General features: G+C 59.8%; 1 protein-coding gene across 3 annotated transcripts in view; it reads left to right on the forward strand.

The window, feature by feature from the left end:
• The first annotated feature begins 317 nt into the window (after positions 1-317).
• Positions 318-17,156, forward strand: part of LOC116830732 (DENN domain-containing protein 1B) — a 26,172-nt gene continuing 9,333 nt past the window's right edge. For 2 of the 3 annotated variants that reach the window (XM_032790371.2, XM_032790391.2), the window contains exons 1-15: positions 318-544; positions 1,750-1,814; positions 6,886-6,929; positions 7,491-7,540; positions 8,270-8,389; positions 8,912-8,981; positions 9,118-9,198; positions 11,686-11,781; positions 12,127-12,180; positions 13,004-13,114; positions 13,632-13,732; positions 14,211-14,256; positions 14,783-14,884; positions 15,494-15,619; positions 16,537-16,638. In XM_032790371.2, the coding sequence (XP_032646262.1) occupies positions 528-544; positions 1,750-1,814; positions 6,886-6,929; positions 7,491-7,540; positions 8,270-8,389; positions 8,912-8,981; positions 9,118-9,198; positions 11,686-11,781; positions 12,127-12,180; positions 13,004-13,114; positions 13,632-13,732; positions 14,211-14,256; positions 14,783-14,884; positions 15,494-15,619; positions 16,537-16,638 (1,185 nt within the window). In that variant the 5' untranslated portion in view covers positions 318-527. The remainder of the gene's footprint in view (positions 545-1,749; positions 1,815-6,885; positions 6,930-7,490; positions 7,541-8,269; positions 8,390-8,911; positions 8,982-9,117; positions 9,199-11,685; positions 11,782-12,126; positions 12,181-13,003; positions 13,115-13,631; positions 13,733-14,210; positions 14,257-14,782; positions 14,885-15,493; positions 15,620-16,536; positions 16,639-17,156) is intronic. The other variant, XM_032790385.2, reaches the window with a different exon arrangement.

Here is a 17,156-nt window from a genome sequence, read left to right on the forward strand (position 1 = left end):
AGAGGAGACGACCCTCCACCGAGTTCCCCACTCCACTCCCAGGGGCACAGCGCCCCCTAGCGCCAGCATTGACTAGAGTGGCAAGTGCCCCCTGCAATGCCCCGGCCTGCTCTGCACGTGGGATCTGCTGTGATCTGCGGCTGGGGGTCTGAAGAGCAGGGCGACGGATCAGAGATGCCTCCTCCAATGAGGGCAAAACCGGCCCTCCCAGCCTCCCCATCAGGCAGCACAGTGCACCCTCCCCCCAGCCGCCCCAGCCTGCCGGGCCCCCATTGGGTGTCACGGTGCTCAGACTTCCTCTAACGAAAAGCCACACAGGAAGCTCTGAAGCAACAAGAGAGCAATTTTTTCATAGTTTTGTAGATGCACCGTAAAAAAAAAAAAAAGGAGAGAGAGGTTTTATTTGGTTTTTTTTTAATACCCAACCCGGCCTTGAAATCTACCCTCCAGAGGTGCCGCAGGCACCACCCCCGTGGGAGGCAGCCAGCCTGGGATGCGACCGTGACAGGGGATGAGCAGTGAGAACCATGGGCTCACGGATAAAGTAAGACCCCTTTGATTTTCTCTCGGCACCGATCTGACGCAGGGCCTGGGCTTTAGCAGAAGGGATTTGCAGCCCCTCAGAGGCACCCCCCCAGCCTCCCACCTGCTGGATCGTTACCTGATCAGTGGAGAAAGTGAAATTGACCTTTGATCCCGGGCGGACACCAAGGGGGGCAGACGGGGCCCTTTAAGACACCCCGTCTTCACTGGTTTCAGTGCCTCAGGCCCCCACGAAGGGATTAACACAGGGGATGGAAGATTTCCCCCTTCAGTGGGTTGGAGGCTCGGGCGGGGGGACGCCATGGAGAACTGGCTGCTGCAAAGGGGTGGCAGGGACGGGGATCCCTAGTTTGGCAGGGTGCTGGCCCTGCTGCAGGCTGGACTGTGCCAGCTTTGGGATCCATCTCTTTCCAGCGCTGTTCACCAGCCGGGCAACCACGCCCAGGTTTGAGCTAGCCTGGCAGGTGAGCAGCCCTGGATATTCCTGGGCAGGACTGCAGGAGCCAGGGATGGGGGTTGTCCGCAGTTGGGAGGGGAGTTCCCCTCCATCCTCTAGGGACAGGCAGGATTATGGGGCGCATCAGGGGTGGTTTTTTAGTTCACTTGTGGAGCTGTTTCGGCTAATCCTGTTGCTGTCCTTTGGCATCTTCTAGCCAAAGATTCGTCCTGTTTACGGATGAATTCAGCCTCCCCTCAGAGAGGCGGGTCAGCAGTAACATCGCCCTCTTATGGGGGGAAACTGAGGCACAGAGAAACAGAGTGACTTTCCCAAGTCACTCAGGCAGTCAGGACACAGCAGGGGAGTGAATTAGAGCACGAGTCCAGAATCCGAACACCCCCCACCCCTTTACCACTACACCCAACTCCCAGGAATCCAGAGGTCCCAGCTCTCAGTAATGTGTCTTATCTCCATGTGAGGGGTTCCCATTCCATGTGGAGTCTGGCTCCGTCGCCAGGTCCCCCTAAGGGGTGCCCAACCCCCAGCCGTGCCTGGCCTGTGCATTAAAAGTCATGTTCCCCCCCAGGAGACAAGAAGTCTGAGCAGCCTAAATTGGTCCCTTCCTGAAAGGGTTTTCCCCAGCGCCTCAGTGCATACAGGCCTAAGATTGCTGAGCAAATCAGCATGATCCTGTGCACTGAGCTGTGTCCGTTCTCAGCCATTAGCCCAGACAGTGGCTATAGGTTCCTCTCTTCTCCCCCCACCAGGGAAAATCCCCAGAAGACATTTGATTTGTTCTTCGAGGCAGCCTGCCCCACATCTGCAGATGACGGTAAGTCCCTGAGCCCAGAGGCCAGCGCCAGGGCGGGCGGGTGGTGTGGGGTTTATCTGTGTTCTTAGAGGGGGTGGGATGAAAGGGGAAGGGCTGAGGTGAATGGAGACCAGAGTCTTAACTTCAGGTTGTTGGTTCAAATCCAGCCTGCCTTTCCTGGGGCTAAAAGTGGATCTCTGGCCTAGCAGCCAGGACTCCTGGGTTCTATTCCTGGGGGCTTAGGGTTAGAGCAGTGGGGGGAGGCTGGAAGTCAAAATTCCTGGGTTCTAGTCCTAGCTCTGGGAGGGGAATTGAAGGTGGTGGTGCTCAAAGCCAGGACTCCTGGGTTCTATTTCTGACTCCAGGAGGGGTGGGATGTCTAATGGTTAGAGCAGAGGGTGGCTGTGGGAGTCAGGATGCCAGGGTTCTATTCTAGCTCTGGGAGGGTTCTGGAGTGTCGCTGTCTAAGTGGGGAGGGGACTGAGAGTCAGGACTCCTGGGTTCTTTCCTAGGAATGGGAGGGTCTAGTGGTTAGAGCAGTTGTGGCTGCGTGTCTCTTCCATTGCTCTGTGAGCCTAAAGACCCACGGAAATAAGGGCCGTCCCGTGGCATTTATGGGGGGTTGTCTTCACGAAGGACCCCATTTGGGATGGGTTTGGCAGCTGCAGTTCAGGGGAGACACAAAGAGCCTCCAGCTGTCTGACCTCAGGTGGGGATTTCCTCCAGGCCCCTGAGCCAAGCAGGGTCCAGCAAAGCCTGTGGTAGGGTGAGAGTCCTGGGGGTGCTGCAGAGTGACAGGGGAGGCTATGTCCCTTGGAGTCACTATGACTCCAATACCCCAGCATGGTGCTAGGGGGTGGGGGGCTCAGTAGGGGGGTGCCCTCCCTTTGCAGTCCCTGTGGGCCCCACTGCCCCAGCGTGGTGATAGAATTGATAGCTTCCCTAGCACTGTTTGTGTGTGTGCAAGAGCTGAGGTGTTTATCCCACATCCTGTCTGTAGTTCATTCTGTTCTGCCTCCCGAAATCCTCCTGCAGTTTTCTTGTCCTGGAAACTGTTGTTCACTTCCTGTCCTAAACTGCTATATCTGGCTGTTCAACAGCCCTTGCATCGTACCCCAGAAATGGCTGCCCCTCAGCGCCGGGTGAAGGATCCCTGTGTAAACAGCCCCCTGCATCCCACCCCAGAGGTGGCTGCCTCTCAGCACCAGGCGAGGGATCTCAGTGTAAACAACCCCTCGTGCCCCACCCCAGAGGCAGCTGCATCTCAGCGCTGACTGAGGGATCCTTGTATAAACAGCCCCCTGTGTCCCACCCCCAAAGTGGCTGTATTTCAGCACCGGGCAGGGATCCCTGTATAAACAGCCCCTGCACCCCACCCCAGAGGTGGCTGCATCTCAGCACCAGGCAAGAGGTCCCTAGCTAAACAGCTGCCACCTGGCACCCCAGAGGTGGTTGCATCTTGGCACTGGCTGAAGAATTGCTGTATAGGCATTACAACACAGCTCACAGCGGGGTTACTGTGAGGTCCTGGGGGGTCCTGCTGGGGGTAGGGAGCCGGCTCCATAGGCAGGGCAAAGCCTGGGTTCAGAGGTGCGCCCCCTACACCCACGCAGAGCCAAAGGGCCCTTCCGTCTGGGCCACTCTCAGCAGCCACAGGAAGTGGCGAGGCGGGAAGTGGAGGCAGTTACTGTGTCTGGTGCGAAGCAGCGGGGGGGGGCATCCTGCCCTGCATGGGGATAGTGGGAACTCATGCTCCTGAGTGCTACCTGCTGGGGGGGGCGGGGGCTGTCCCAGTGGGAGGCTGCTCTGGGGGTGGGGGATGGTCCACTCAAGAATCCAGGTGCAGAGACCGACCTCCCCCGAGCCCCCGGCTCCCCCAGGGACCTGTGTGCATCACTCGCCTCCTAGGACCTTCGGACCCAAACAGACCCCAGCTGCCAGGGCGGCTTCTCCCGGCCTGAGTCCCCTCCAGTGTCCGACCCTCATGACCCAAGCAGCTCCGAGCAGTGGGGCCACCCCCCAGTTACCCCAGTCAGACCCATGGGCCCACCCAGCCTGGTATCCCGCCTCCTGGTTCCCCCAGTCAGACCCATGGGCCCACCCAGCCTGGTATCCCGCCTCCCCGTTACCCCAGTCAGACCCATTGGCCCACCCAGCCTGGTATCCCCCTTACTCAGTCGGCTTGGCCCACCCAGCCTGGTATTCCGCCCCCCCGTTACCCCAAGTCAGACCCATTGGGCCCACCCAGCTGGTACACCGCCTCCCCAGTTACCCCAGTCAGACCAGGCCCACCCAGCCTGTATCACCGCTCCCCGTTACCCCACTCAGAAACCATGGCCCACCAGCCTGGTAATCGTGCCCCCCCCGTTACCCCAGTCAGAACCAATGGCCCACCCAGCTTGGTATCCCGCCCCCCTGACACCCCAGTCAGACCCATGGCCCCACCCTGCCTGGTATTCCCGCTCCCTTACCCCGTGAGACCCATGGGCCCACCCAGCCTGGATCCGCCCCCACCGTTACCCAGTCAGACCCATGGGCCCACCAGCCTGGTATCCCACCCCCCGTTACCCAGTCAGACCATGGGCCCACCCAGCTGGTATCCCACCCCCCGCCGTACCCCAGTCAGACCCATTGGCCACCCAGCTGGTATCCTGCCCCCGTTACCCCAGTCAGACCCATGGGCCCCGTGCTGGTATCCCGCCCCCTGGTAACACAGTCAGACCCACGGGCCCACCCAGCCTGGATTCCCCACCCCACCCCCCCGCTTACCCAGTCAGACCATGGCCCACCCAGCCTGGTTCCCGCCCACCGTACCCACTCAGACCCATGGACCCACCAGCCTGGTATCCGCCCCCCGTTACTCACTCAGACCCATGGACCCACCCAGCCTGGTATCCCGCCCCCCGTTACCCCACTCAGACCCATGCGACCACCCAGCCTGGTATCCCGCCCCCCCCGTTACCCCACTCAGACCCATGGACCCACCCAGCCTGGTATCCCGCCCCCGTTACCCCACTCACGACCCTGGACCCCCCAGCCTGGTATCCCGCCCCCCCTGTTACCCCACTCAGACCCATGGACCCCCAGCCTGGTATCCCGCCCCCCCCCGTTACCCCAGGTCAGACCCATGGCGCCCACCCAGCCTGGTATCCCCCGCCCCGTTACCCCAGGTCAGACCCATGGCCACCCAGCCTGGTACCCCCCGCACTCCGTTACCCCAGTCAGACCCATGGACCACCCTGCCTGGTATCCCCCCCGTTACCCCAGTCAGACCCATGGGCCCACCCTGCCTGGTATCCCCCCATTACCCCAGTCAGACCCATGGGTCACCCAGCCTGGTATCCCCCGCACTCCTTTACCAGTCGACCATGGGCCCACCCAGCCTGGTATCCCCCGCCCCCTTACCCAGTCAGACCCATGGCCACCCAGCCTGTATCCTGCCCCCCCGTTACCCACTCAGACCCATGGCCCAACCAGCCTGGTATCCTGCCCCCCGTACCCCAGTCAGAACCATGGACCACCCAGCCTGGTATCCTGCCCCCCGTTACCCCAGTCGAGAACCATGGACCCACCAGCCTGGTATATCCCGCCCCCCGTTACCCCACTTCAGACCCATGGACCCACCCAGCCTGGTATCCCGCCCCCCGTTACCCACTCAGACCCATGACCCACCCAGCCTGGAGTCCGCCCCCCCCGTTACCCCAGTCAGACCCATGCGCACCACCTGGTTCCCCCCCCCGTTACCCAGTCAGACCATGGCCCACCGCCTGTACCCCCCGCACTCCGTTACCCCAGTCAGACCCATGACCCCTGCCTGGTATCCCCCCGTTACCCAGTCGCCCTGGCCCCACTGCCTGGTATCCCCCCCATTACCCCAGTCGACCCATGGGTCCACCCAGCCTGGTATCCCCCGCCTCGTTTACCCCAGTCAGACCCATGCCCACCAGCCTGGTATCCCGCCCCGTTACCCAGTCACGACCCATGGGCCCCCACCCTGCCCTGGTATCCCCCCCATTACCCCAGTCAGACCCATGGGTCCACCCAGCCTGGTATCCCCCCGCACTCCGTTACCCCAGTCAGACCCATGGGCCCACCCAGCCTGGTATCCCCCGCCCTGTTACCCCAGTCAGAGCCATGGGCCCACCCAACCTGCTATCTGGCCCCCCTGCCACACTAGATACAGGGCCTTTCTCCTCCAGGGTGCTGTTCTGGAGGCCTGGCTGGCTCCAGGAGGTTGGGGAATGGCATACGGGACCTTTCCCCTCTCGGAGCCTCTGATCCAGCTCTCAGCTGGTGGGACTGGCTGGCTGTGGGGGAAGGATGGGATGTGGAGCTGCTCTCATCTAGGGGTGCCAGCTCTGATCTGTTCCCTGGGCAGGGGGACTGGCTGGCTCTTAGGGGTCAGGGAATGGGATAACGGGGCATTTCCCCTCTGGGGTACAAGTTCAAAGCCAGGCCTCTCTAGTAGTATCCTAAAGTCATTACCATCCAGTGATGCTGATCAGTGGCCTTTATGAAATGGTTTGGGGTTCAGGGGGAGCTGAGAGCCAGGACTCCCTGGTTCTATTCCTGGCTCTGGGTGGGGAGTGGGGTCTAGTAGTTAGAGTGGGGGAGCCAGGACTCCTGGGTTCTATTCCTGGCTCTGGGTGGGGAGTGGTGTCTAGTAGTTAGAGCGGGGGAGCCAGGACTCCTGGGTTCTATTCCTGGCTCTGGGTGGGGAGTGATGTCTAGTGGTTAGAGCGGGGGAGCCAGGACTCCCTGGTTCTATTCCTGGCTCTGGGTGGGGAGTGACGTCTAGTGGTTAGAGCGGAGGAGCCAGGCGTCCCTGGTTCTATTCCTCGCTCTGGGTGGGGAGTGGGGTCTAGTGGTTAGAGCGGGGGAGCCAGGACTCCTGGGTAGTATTCCTGGCTCTGCCACTGTCTTTGGACAAGTCACTTCCTCTCCCTACTCCCCACTGGTGAGGGAGTGTTATAAACAGAGTGGGGGTAAAACCTATGACAGGGAGGTGGTGGGACTCAGGGAGCATTGGCAGAGAATTGGGGGCCTGGGGGGCAGGGGTGTCATCGCGGCTCTATCTCTGTTTTCCCCACAGACCCCCAGGTGCTGAGGCAGTTCCCAGAGGAGTTCGATGACCAGGTCTGCACTCGCTTCTGCGCACCCTCTGCCAAGTGCCATGTTTCCCCTGTGCCAGTGGAGGCCAGTTGAGCATCAGCCGCTCACCCCGCCCGTGTGTTGGGGTTAGGCTGGTGTGTGGGCCAGGAGCCATGGATCTGGGCTTAATATGCCCAATGTGCATCTAACCCAGTATCCCCCCTGCCAAGAGATCACACCCATGGGCCCAGCTAGCCTGCACTCTTCCCCTCCCTGCCCCCTTGCTCAAACCCATCTGCCATCCCAGATCAGACTCATGGGCCTGTCTTGCAGATTAAACCAGCGAGAACCACGGGGGCTGTCTGCGTCCAGCAGCCTGGGTCATAAGAATCTCCCTTAAATTCCTCACAGCTCAGCCCTGGCTTCTCGTCTGTTGCAAGGGCTGGGGTGTTTGATGGGGCTTTTTGGCCCTAGGGATCTTTCCCTCCAGCTGGGGGCAAAGAGCAGACAGGAAATAAAGACAATCTGGCGCACTGTGGTGTGCTGGGTCTCTGTGATCTCTGCACTCAGGCCGGGTATGTGTAATTTTCACCTTGCCTTCTCCAGGAATCCATCCAGATGCTGCCCAAATTCTGCTTCCCCTTCGACATAGAGAGGTACACGGCTGTGCGGGTGCACGTCAGTCTGTGCGCGTGCGGGGGGATGGAGATCTGTCCTGGGGTCTCCTCCGCCCAGTAAATCTCTCCGGTCTATAAGGCACGGTCCCATGCTGCATGAGACCCAATTGCCTCTGTGCAATCTGGGCTGGTGGGGGCGGGGGACAGCTGTGGTGGAGCCTGGAGGCATCTTGATCCTGCGGCATTCAGGCCAATCTGATCAGATGCTTGCACTTCCCTTGGTCTACACCTCCTGGCTGGGGACACCAGCCGTTCCACCCTGTGGTCAGTGGCTCATGGCTCTCCGGGGGAAAGTAGCCACGGGTCAGGCCATAGGCATCCCTGGGTGGTGTCTAATGCAGGAAGCAGTGAGGGCTGAGGGCCAGCCTCCCCCACCCTGCGCTCAGGAGGAGGATGAAAGGGAGAGGAAGGTGCTGAGCACCTGGCAGGATCAGGCCCAGTGAGCCCAATACACCACGGTTGGGCCCAGCAGTGGTATTCGAACCACTAGACCTCACTCCCCTCCCAGAGCTGGGGGTAGAACCCAGGAGTCCTGGCTCCCAACCCCTCTCTAACCCACTAGACCCCACTCCCCTCCCAGAGCTGGGGGTAGAACCCAGGAGTCCTGGCTCCCAACCCAAACCCAGGTTGGGATGGCAGGGGACTGGGGCCAGCCATTAGCTTCCTCCTCTCCTGTCGGTCTCACCGGGTGCCCCCTTGCCCCCGCAGGGTAAAGGAGAGCTCTGTGGTGCAGAACTTCACCTTCGCCCTGACCGACCTGGAGGGGAACCAGCGCTTCGGGTTCTGCCGCCTGGCCGGGGGCTTCCGGACCTGCCTCTGCATCCTCAGGTACCACACCACGCAGCTGGGAGTGGGATGGGGGCTTCCTGTTAGTGTTAGGCGCACTAGAGGCCGTCAGGCTGCTGCAGGCGCTGTGTTTCAGAGCAGATATAAAACCACGATCCCGGCCAATGTATCAAGCCCCCGTTCTGCCAAATTCCTGCTCCGTCAATTGCTTCTATTCCGGTGGAACTCTGGATTTAGGGTTCTTCTTCACTCAGCACCGGGCGAAGGATCCCTGTATAAACAGCCCTCGCGCCCCACCCCAGAGGCGGCCGCATCTCAGCGCTGAGTGAAGGATCCCTGTATAAACAGCTCCCCTGTCCCACCCCAGAAGCAGCTGCCCCTCAGTCACTTCATCGCTCTGTACCTCAGGGGGAACAGCCCTTCCTTTGTCTGTTCAGACCCTGAGCTCTTTGGGGCACAGACTCTCTCTCACTCGGAGTCTGTTCAGCGCCCGGCAGGATGGGTCCCCTAGCGGCTACCCTAACACAGACAATAAACTGCCCCCCGGCTTCTCCTTTTTCTTAGTTACCTGCCGTGGTTTGAAGTTTTCTACAAGATCCTCAACAACATTGCGGACCACTTAGCCAAGGAGCAGGTGAGCCTAGGACTCCTGGATCCTTTTCGGTGGCTACCTCCACCCCCAGTCTCGCTACATCCTGATCATCTTGTCACTCCCTTGACCCCAGCTCCATTTTGACAGATCCGTTTCATCTTTCCTCTCTCCCCATCAGCTGAATGAACTGACCGAGCTCCTCTCTGCCCTCTATTGCCACCCCGTGCCCCAGCTGAACAGCCCCATCAACCTAGAATTTGTAAGTATCAACTCAGTCTCTCTCACAGGGGCGCTGCCTTCCCTCCCGGTCCTTGATCCATCTGTACAGGGCGCTACCAAATTCACCATCCATTTTGGTAAATTTCATGGTCGTAGGATTAAAAAAATCATGAGTGTCACGGTTTCCGATATGTAAATCTATAATTTCGTGGTGTTGAAACCGTAGGGATCCCGACCCAGAATTGGTTGTGGGGGGGTCACAAGTTTATTGTAGGGGGTTGCCACCTTCACTTCTGCACTGCTGCTGGGAGAGGTGCTACCTTCAGAGCTGCGCTCCCAGCCAGCAGCCGCAGAGCTTCCTACAGTAGGGAGGGGGTGGTCCCGTAGGTGGTCTGACCTGGCCCCGGGAGTGTTCCATGCAGGGGAAGAGGAAATCTGGTTCTTCCCCAGTCCGGCCAGGACTAGCAACTGGAGCCTCCAGCCGGGGTACCCCCAACCCTGGCCCTCCCTGCTCCGGGCCATTGCTCAAGGGTTAAAGGGGTCTTGGGCTGGCTCTGTGTGTGTGTGTGTGTGTGCGTGTGGGGGGGGTATAGTGCCCCTCCATCCCCAACCACGATGCCCTGGGTGGTCGCCCACCCATAGACCAACCCTTCCCCCTCCCAAAAGTGACACCCCCACACACACCGCGAGACCATGCCACCCTCACTTCTGTGCTGCTGATGCTGGGGCACTGCCTTCAGAGCTGGGCTCCTGCCCAGCAGCCCCCACTCAGGCCACCCAGTTCTGAAGGCAGCGCAGAAGCAAGGGTGGCAATACCGCGACCCCCCTTCAATAGCCAGATTCCTTGGGGGAGACCAGATTTCACAGTCCATGATGCATTTTTCAAAGCTGTGAAATGTAGGGCCCTACATCTGTGGCGTTGAGGCAGGGCTGTGAAGAGAGAGGCACCTGCAGGGAGGATGGTGATTTTGAACCAGATTCTGAAATTAATGCAGAGCCGCTGTTGGGGCTTCTTGGTGCATGGGGTACAATATAGACTGGGGGGATGAGATCTGGCCCATGGCAGACTCTGGAGAGGTGGGAATTGAACACACACATTCTGGGATTCCTACCTTCAGTCTGACTAAGCTTTGGAGCAGGGTAAAACTTACAACTAGTTGAAAAGTAAGTTGCTGATTTCTTTCCCCCTTAGCAAAATTTTGCCAGTCAAAATTTTTAGCTTTTCCACCAAATTTGCTGCAGAAAATATTTGACTTTTTGGCTGAAAACCAAAATATTTCAATTCAAACTAGTGCTGAGGGGCCTCGCGTGCGTTGTAGTTCAAGCGCCTCAGGCATCTATTTTCTATGGGCCAGCTCCCTGGTTGGACTACATCTCCCAGGATGCACCACCTTCTCCCCAGCATTGAAGGGCGGGGGGGGTCCCCTGGCTGTGGTGCATCCTGGGAGATGTAGTCACACCACAGAGTCCTTCCTACAGTGGAGAATGGTAGCACGAGACACCCAAACTACAACTCCCATGAGACACCAAGGTGCCATTTTGAGTTGACATATTTTGGTTTGGGGCTGAAATATTTCAGGTTGGGGTATTTTGACAAGATAGCGACACTTTCCAGGGGAAGCAGATGTATTCTGGAGCGGGAGCAGGGAATCCATTTAGTCGAAAACCCAATTTTCTATTGAAAAATGATGGCTTTTCAATCTAGGGGCAAAAGGGCTAACAAGATCCAGTGCCCGGGAGTTGAGGCTCGCCAGGTTCAGACTGGAAATAAGGCGTACGTGTGTGGAAACAAGTGAATGGAGAACTGATATTTAGCTTTTCCCACAATACAAAAACCAGGGGTCACGCGATGAAATGAACAGGCAGCAGATTTAGTTCAAGCAAGAGGAAGTATTTTTTTTTTGCAACACACAATTAACCGGTGGAACTCACTGCCTTGGTATGTTGTGATGGCCATGAGCATAACTGGGTTTAAAAAAAGAACTAGAGATGATCATGGAGGCTAGGTCCATCGATGACTATTAGCCAAGGTCAGGGATGTAACCTGATAGCAAAAAAAATGGGCTATACCTGGAACCAGCTAGAGCGAATGGCCCAGGATAGAGGACTCTGGAGATCTGTTGGTGGTGGTCCATACCCCGATTGGGGTGACGGGCGTGAGTGAGTGAGTGAGGGATGTAACCTCATGCTTGAGGCGACCCTATATCTGACTCCCAGAAATCAGGAGGGGACAATGGGGGTGTATTTCTCCAAAATTGCCCTGTTTTGTACACTCCCCCTGAATCTCTGGCCACTGTCGGAGACAGGATACTGGGCTAGATGGACTAATATGTTCTCATTGGTTGTTTTTCTAAAAGGTCTGATCTGGGAATTATTTGGGGGAAGTTTTATGGCATTTTGGCATTAAAATCTCTTAATCCTCCGGACCCCACCAACCAAGCCCCCTCATCACGCTAAGGTGCACGGTTGTCCCGCTGATGGTGCGCACGTGGGTCTCTATATTTTAATACCCTTGTTATCCCACAAGGACCAGAAGTTGAACAAACTGAGAATAAGCACCGGCAGCTTTCTGAATGGCCGACACAGAGACCGGAGCCGGGAGCCGGCGGGCGGGACCGAGTCGGTGAGTCGGGAAACTCCGCCCAATTTTAACCAGCCGGAGTGTGCCGACTAACCGAGCGATCCCTGACCATGCGTGGTCCCCCCCGCCCCCCGCTGGGCAGTATGATCACCCCTAACTGGTGGCACTAGGGGGCAGCTGGGGAGGACGGGCAAACTGTGCACCTGGAAGAAGAGTACCCCCGAATCGTCTCCCCTCTCTAACCAGGGGAGCAAACTCAGCAACCAACTAATTACAAGCTTAATGATGATTAACCCTGTGTGGCTTGGGTGAACAGCACTAACTCTGCAGCACGGCACCCCCTGGTGGCGGGGGCCGTGCTAATGCCACCCCCCTTCTCCATTACAGCCCTCCTACTTCATTGCCCCGGACCTCGGCAGCCTGCCTACCATCCCAGAGAGCGTAAGTCCCTGCACCCCCTCCCGGGACGGGTGGGTTTGGGGGCTGATTCAGGGGTGCGAAAAGCAGAGGCAGTGGAATGGGGAGGTGCCCTGGTACTGAGTGGGGGTGGGGGAAGAACACTGCAGGGAGACTGAATGCAGGCAGTGCAGGGAGAGGAGGGGGTGCATTACACTGCGCGGGGGCAGGGTGGGATAGGCAGGGGGCCGAGGGGAACAGCACAGCTGCTGCAGAGTAGGGGCGGGAGTACACTGCATTGCAGGAGGGGGAGGGGAGAGGACACTGTGCTGCAGGAGGGGGAGGGGGAGTGCGCTGCAGAGTGGGGGGAGGGGAGAGCACACTACACTGCAGGAGGGGCAGAGTGCACTGTGCTGCAGGAAGGGGAGAGCTCACTGCTTTGCAGGAGGAGGAGAGCTCACCGCACTGCAGAATGGGGGGAGTAGCAGAGCACACCACACTGCAGGAAGGGGAGAGCACACTGTGCTGCAGGAAGGGGAGAGCGCATTGCACTGCAGGAGGGGGAGAGCTCACCGAACTGCAGAATGGGGGGAGTGGCAGAGCACACTACTCTGCAGGAAGGGGAGAGCGCACTGCGCTGCAGAAGTGGGAGCGGGTCCTCACTGTGCTGCAGAGGGGGGAGGGGGAAAGTGCAGCACACTGCAGAGTAGGGGAGGGGAGACCACAAGGCACTGCAGGAGGGGGAGGGGCACGCATTGTGTTGAAGGGGGGAGTGCACTGTGTCGGGAAGGACAGAGGGGGAGATGGGAGGAAGGGGGAGAGGGGGGAGCCCGGCACCTCTAACTTCTGCCCCGGCCTCTGCCCGCAGCGGAACCTGACGGAGTTCGTGGTGGCCGTGGATGTGCCCAACATGCTGCAGTTGTACGGGAGCATGCTGTACGAGCGGCGCATCCTGCTCACTTCCAGCAAGCTCAGCACGGTGAGGGGCACCGGGGAGGCGCACTCAGCTGTGCACGGGCACACGCCCACTGGGGGGGTCGCAGGGATGTGCCCTGGCACATGCATGAAGGAGCGGGTGTGAGGATGTGCCCTGGCACACGCCCACTGGGGGGGTCGCAGGGATGTGCCCTGGCACATGCATGAAGGAGCGGGTGTGAGGATGTGCCCTGGCACACGCCCACTGGGGGGGTCGCAGGGATGTGCCCTGGCACATGCATGAAGGAGCGGGTGTGAGGATGTGCCTTGGCACATGCATGCAGTGGGGGCGCGGGGACATGCCTTGGCAGGGGCCCTGGGGGTGTTGGTCAGGGGGAGGTGCCCTGGCCCACACACTTAACCCACTACGGCCTAGGGCCAGGACTCGTGACACCCCAACATACACAGGACATTTCTTCAGGCCCCTGCCTCCCCCAGATCTCTCTGTGTCCCCCCTCCAGCTCGGTGCCCCCTGCCCCCCACCGGAGCAGATCTAAAGCTGCGTCTGTGTCTGTCCCCAGCTCACAGCCTGCGTCCAGGCCTCCTCTGCCATGCTCTACCCCATGTACTGGCAGCACATCTACATCCCCACGCTGCCCCCGCACCTGCTCGACTACTGCTGGTAAGGGCATGGGCAGCCTCTGGCAGGCTAAGCAGGGGCGGGGACCGCCAGCATGCTTCAGAGAGGTGGGAGAGGGCGCTCTCCCCTGGCAGTCAGTATCTCAGACTGGCCCTAGGGGGCGCTGTGCTGCAGGGAGCAGGGTGGGGGCTCTGTAGGGGGTGCTGTGCTGCAGGGAGCGGGGTGGAGGCTCTGTAGGGGGTGCTGTGCCTTTTCAGCCAGTGCTAGTCCCTGCATGGCACCACGGGGTGCTGTGCCACAGGGAGCGAGGCGAGGGCTCAGCAGGGTGTGCTCTCCCCTCAGGGTCAGTGCCGGTCCCAGCATGGCGCTTGGGGGCACTGGGCTATAGGAAGCGAGTTTTGGGGGGCTGATCTCATGCATTGATCCCTATAGTCTCTGCTTTGAGGCACAGGTGTTACCGGGGCTGGGCAGTTTACGCTTCATTTGTCTGTGTCTCATCAGCCTCCCTCTCTTCCCGCAGCGCCCCTATGCCCTACCTCATTGGTGTCCACTCCAGCCTCATGGAGGTGAGACCTGCCCCTCCCCAGCGCCCCTGGGGTAGTGCAGCCTGCACTGCAGGCTGGGGAGGCGGGTGAGTCCCAGTGCAAGCTGGGGCTGCGGGAGGCCTGAATATGGGGGATCCCCCAGGATGCAGTGGGGAGCTCCATCCGTTCCCAGAAGATCTGGGACTGGGTGGGGGTGGGGGGGTTGTGTGGAGAAAGAGGTCCCACAGCTTCATGGGGGGGGTTACTCAGCATTTGCACAGGGGGTGGGTCTGATCCCCTGGATGTTCAATTTGGATCTCGTGTCAAAGCTGCCATCTGCTAGGAGCTGGTGGGGGTCCCGGAGCTGGAGCGAAGCCGGGTGCCAAGCTACGGGCTCTGGCCCCTTGTGGGTTGCCTGCTGGAGCGGGTTTCCCTGGGGGAAGGGCCATCCTGGTGGCCTGAGGTCGCTGGTGGACGGCGAGCCTGGCTGCCTGGTGGGGAGGTGCTGAGCGCCGAGGCCGGCTCCAGCTCCAGCCCCTTCCCCTCTGGACGTGTCCTCTCCTGGCAGAGGGTGCGGGACAAAGCCTTGGAGGACGTGGTGATCCTCAACATCGACACCAACACGCTGGAGTCGCCCTTCCAGGACCTGGAGAATCTCCCAAGCGACGTGGTCAGTCCCCACCCATCCCCTGCTGCCGTCCCGTCTCCAGCACAAGCAGCTGGGTGAAACCCTCCCCCTGCCCCCGCCCTGGAGGGGACCCCCACATTCAACCTCCATGATCCTTGGCAAGCCCCACACTGGGCTGGATCCAAAGCTGCCACCCTGTGGCCTGGATCTCCCCAAGCCCCCTTCTGTCCTGTTCTATGCCCCCTCCTAACACCTTGGGTATGGGGATGGCTCTGCACTCCCCCCAGCATCTCATGGCTTGGCAGCCCAGAGATCTCATCCCCAGTGCAGACGACGCGCTTTGACTGCGTGAGGAAGGAGGTTCCCCAGCCAGAGCTGGAAGTCGGCTTCCTTCTCTAGTGGCAACGTGATCTCTGGAGATCCCATGGACCGATCCTTCTGTCCCTTTCCAGCGGGACCCCAGGAGATAGGAGGAGCTTGATCTGCTGGGACCCTATGGGATCTCCCTCCCTCCCTGCTCTCATGGACTCTCCCATCTAATCCAGGGATCCATCTCAGCCTGAGCGTACCCCAAAGCCCCCTGGGGTCTAGGGCCCGGACCACGCAGCTGCCCCTCCCCAACCTCACTCATGTGGGTCCCTCCTCTCTCAGGTGTCTCTGCTGAAGCTCCAGCTGAAGAAGCAGTCGGCCACCACTGGCGACGGGGTAGCCCGAGCCTTCCTCCGAGCCCAGGCGCTGCTCTTCGGCGGCTACCGCGACGCACTGCTTTGCACCCCGGTGAGGCTGGCTTCCCTCCCCGCCCATTGAGGGCGGCTCACAGGGCGGGAGAGCATGCAGCGTAAGATAGGATAGAGTCGGGGGCTCAATGTCTCCCCCTCGTGCTACACATTTATTATTGGTATCTGGAACCCCCAATCCTGGTCCGGGACCCTGTTGTGCTAGTTGCTGTATATTATTTATGAGGTGTATCACGGTAGCACCAGGGAATTCCAGTCAAGGAGAGGACCCCATTGCACCAGGCGCTGTACAGACACCGAACAAGAAGATGGTCCGTGCCCCATGTAGTCCCCTCCAAGGGTTCCCCATTCTCTGTATGGCAGTCCGTGCATTCCCCCTTTTTCCAGGCCCCACCATGCGAGTGTCTGCACACCCGTAAGCAGCCGTGCTGCCATGGGCAGGGAGACCGGCAGAGTAGCATAGAGCAATCAGCCTTCTAAGTGTCTGTCTTCTCCCCGTTGTGGGGTTTCCTTGCTCAGGGATCCCCATGATCGGTAGGGGAAACCCCCAAACCCTCCCCGCTCTGTGTCCCTCTAATGCCCCCCTCCTGGGGAGGATTTCCTGGAAATCCAGTGGCCGCTGTGGGTTTCTCTGTGCAAGGGGAGGCGCTAGCCCTGAGTGACCCCCAAGGATTTTATGTTGCAGAGTAGCTGCCCTGGGGTTGAGGGGGCTGAGTTCTCCAGAAACGCTGAGGAACCATCCAGGGCAGCTGGAGCGCCCGGCTGGCCCAGTAACTACCCCATGGTCAGTGCCCTCAGGTGCTTTGGGCTAGCTGCCAATCCCCGGTGCCTAGAGCAACCTGGCTTTCCTGGTCTGGGGCCCTGCTCCAGACACCCCCGTCCCGCCCCCCGAGCTGTCTCTGAGCTGGGCCCCAACCTCCTCCCCCCATTCACCCTCTTTGTGCCCTCCTCCCCCAGGGCCAGCCCATCTCTTTCTGCCAAGAGTCCTTCCTCAACCATAAGTCCAGCACCATGCGGGAGTTCCTGCACAACGCCGTGCACCTGCAGCTCTTCAAACAGGTAAAGGGGGGAGCCTGGGCCTGGGGGTGGGGGGCCCAGGAATTCTGAGGCCTGGACCTGAGACCCCCAGGTACATTGGCAGCCCCCATCCAGTGGGAATCATGCGCCCAGCCCCCTCCTCGTGTGTGTGACCGTCTCTCCTGGAGGGGTGAGGGGTGCATCTAGGAGAGTTTGGGGGGCGGAGGGGGCCTGGGATGGGGAGTTGGTTGGGTCACCCCATCCTGGGTCATATTTTCTAGGGCTTTAAGGTGTCACATCACCACAAAAGCCATTAACAAATGGCCACTTTCTCCCCCCATTGCTCCATTGCCCTCCCCCATGTCCCCCATAATAATTTATGCTCCCACTGTATTATGTGCTCTGCCTGTAATGTCCCCTCTAATGGCTCCCCCCTCTCCATCTGCCCCCCATGCTCTCCTCTAATGGTGTCCCCCTCCATCTGCCCCCCTGTGCTCCCCTCTAATGGTGTCCCCCTCCATCTGCCCCCGTGCTCTCCTCTAATGGTTCCCCCCTCTCCA

Source organism: Chelonoidis abingdonii, chromosome 26 (genome assembly GCF_003597395.2).
Source record: "Chelonoidis abingdonii isolate Lonesome George chromosome 26, CheloAbing_2.0, whole genome shotgun sequence".
Classification (NCBI taxonomy): Eukaryota; Metazoa; Chordata; order Testudines; family Testudinidae; genus Chelonoidis; species Chelonoidis abingdonii.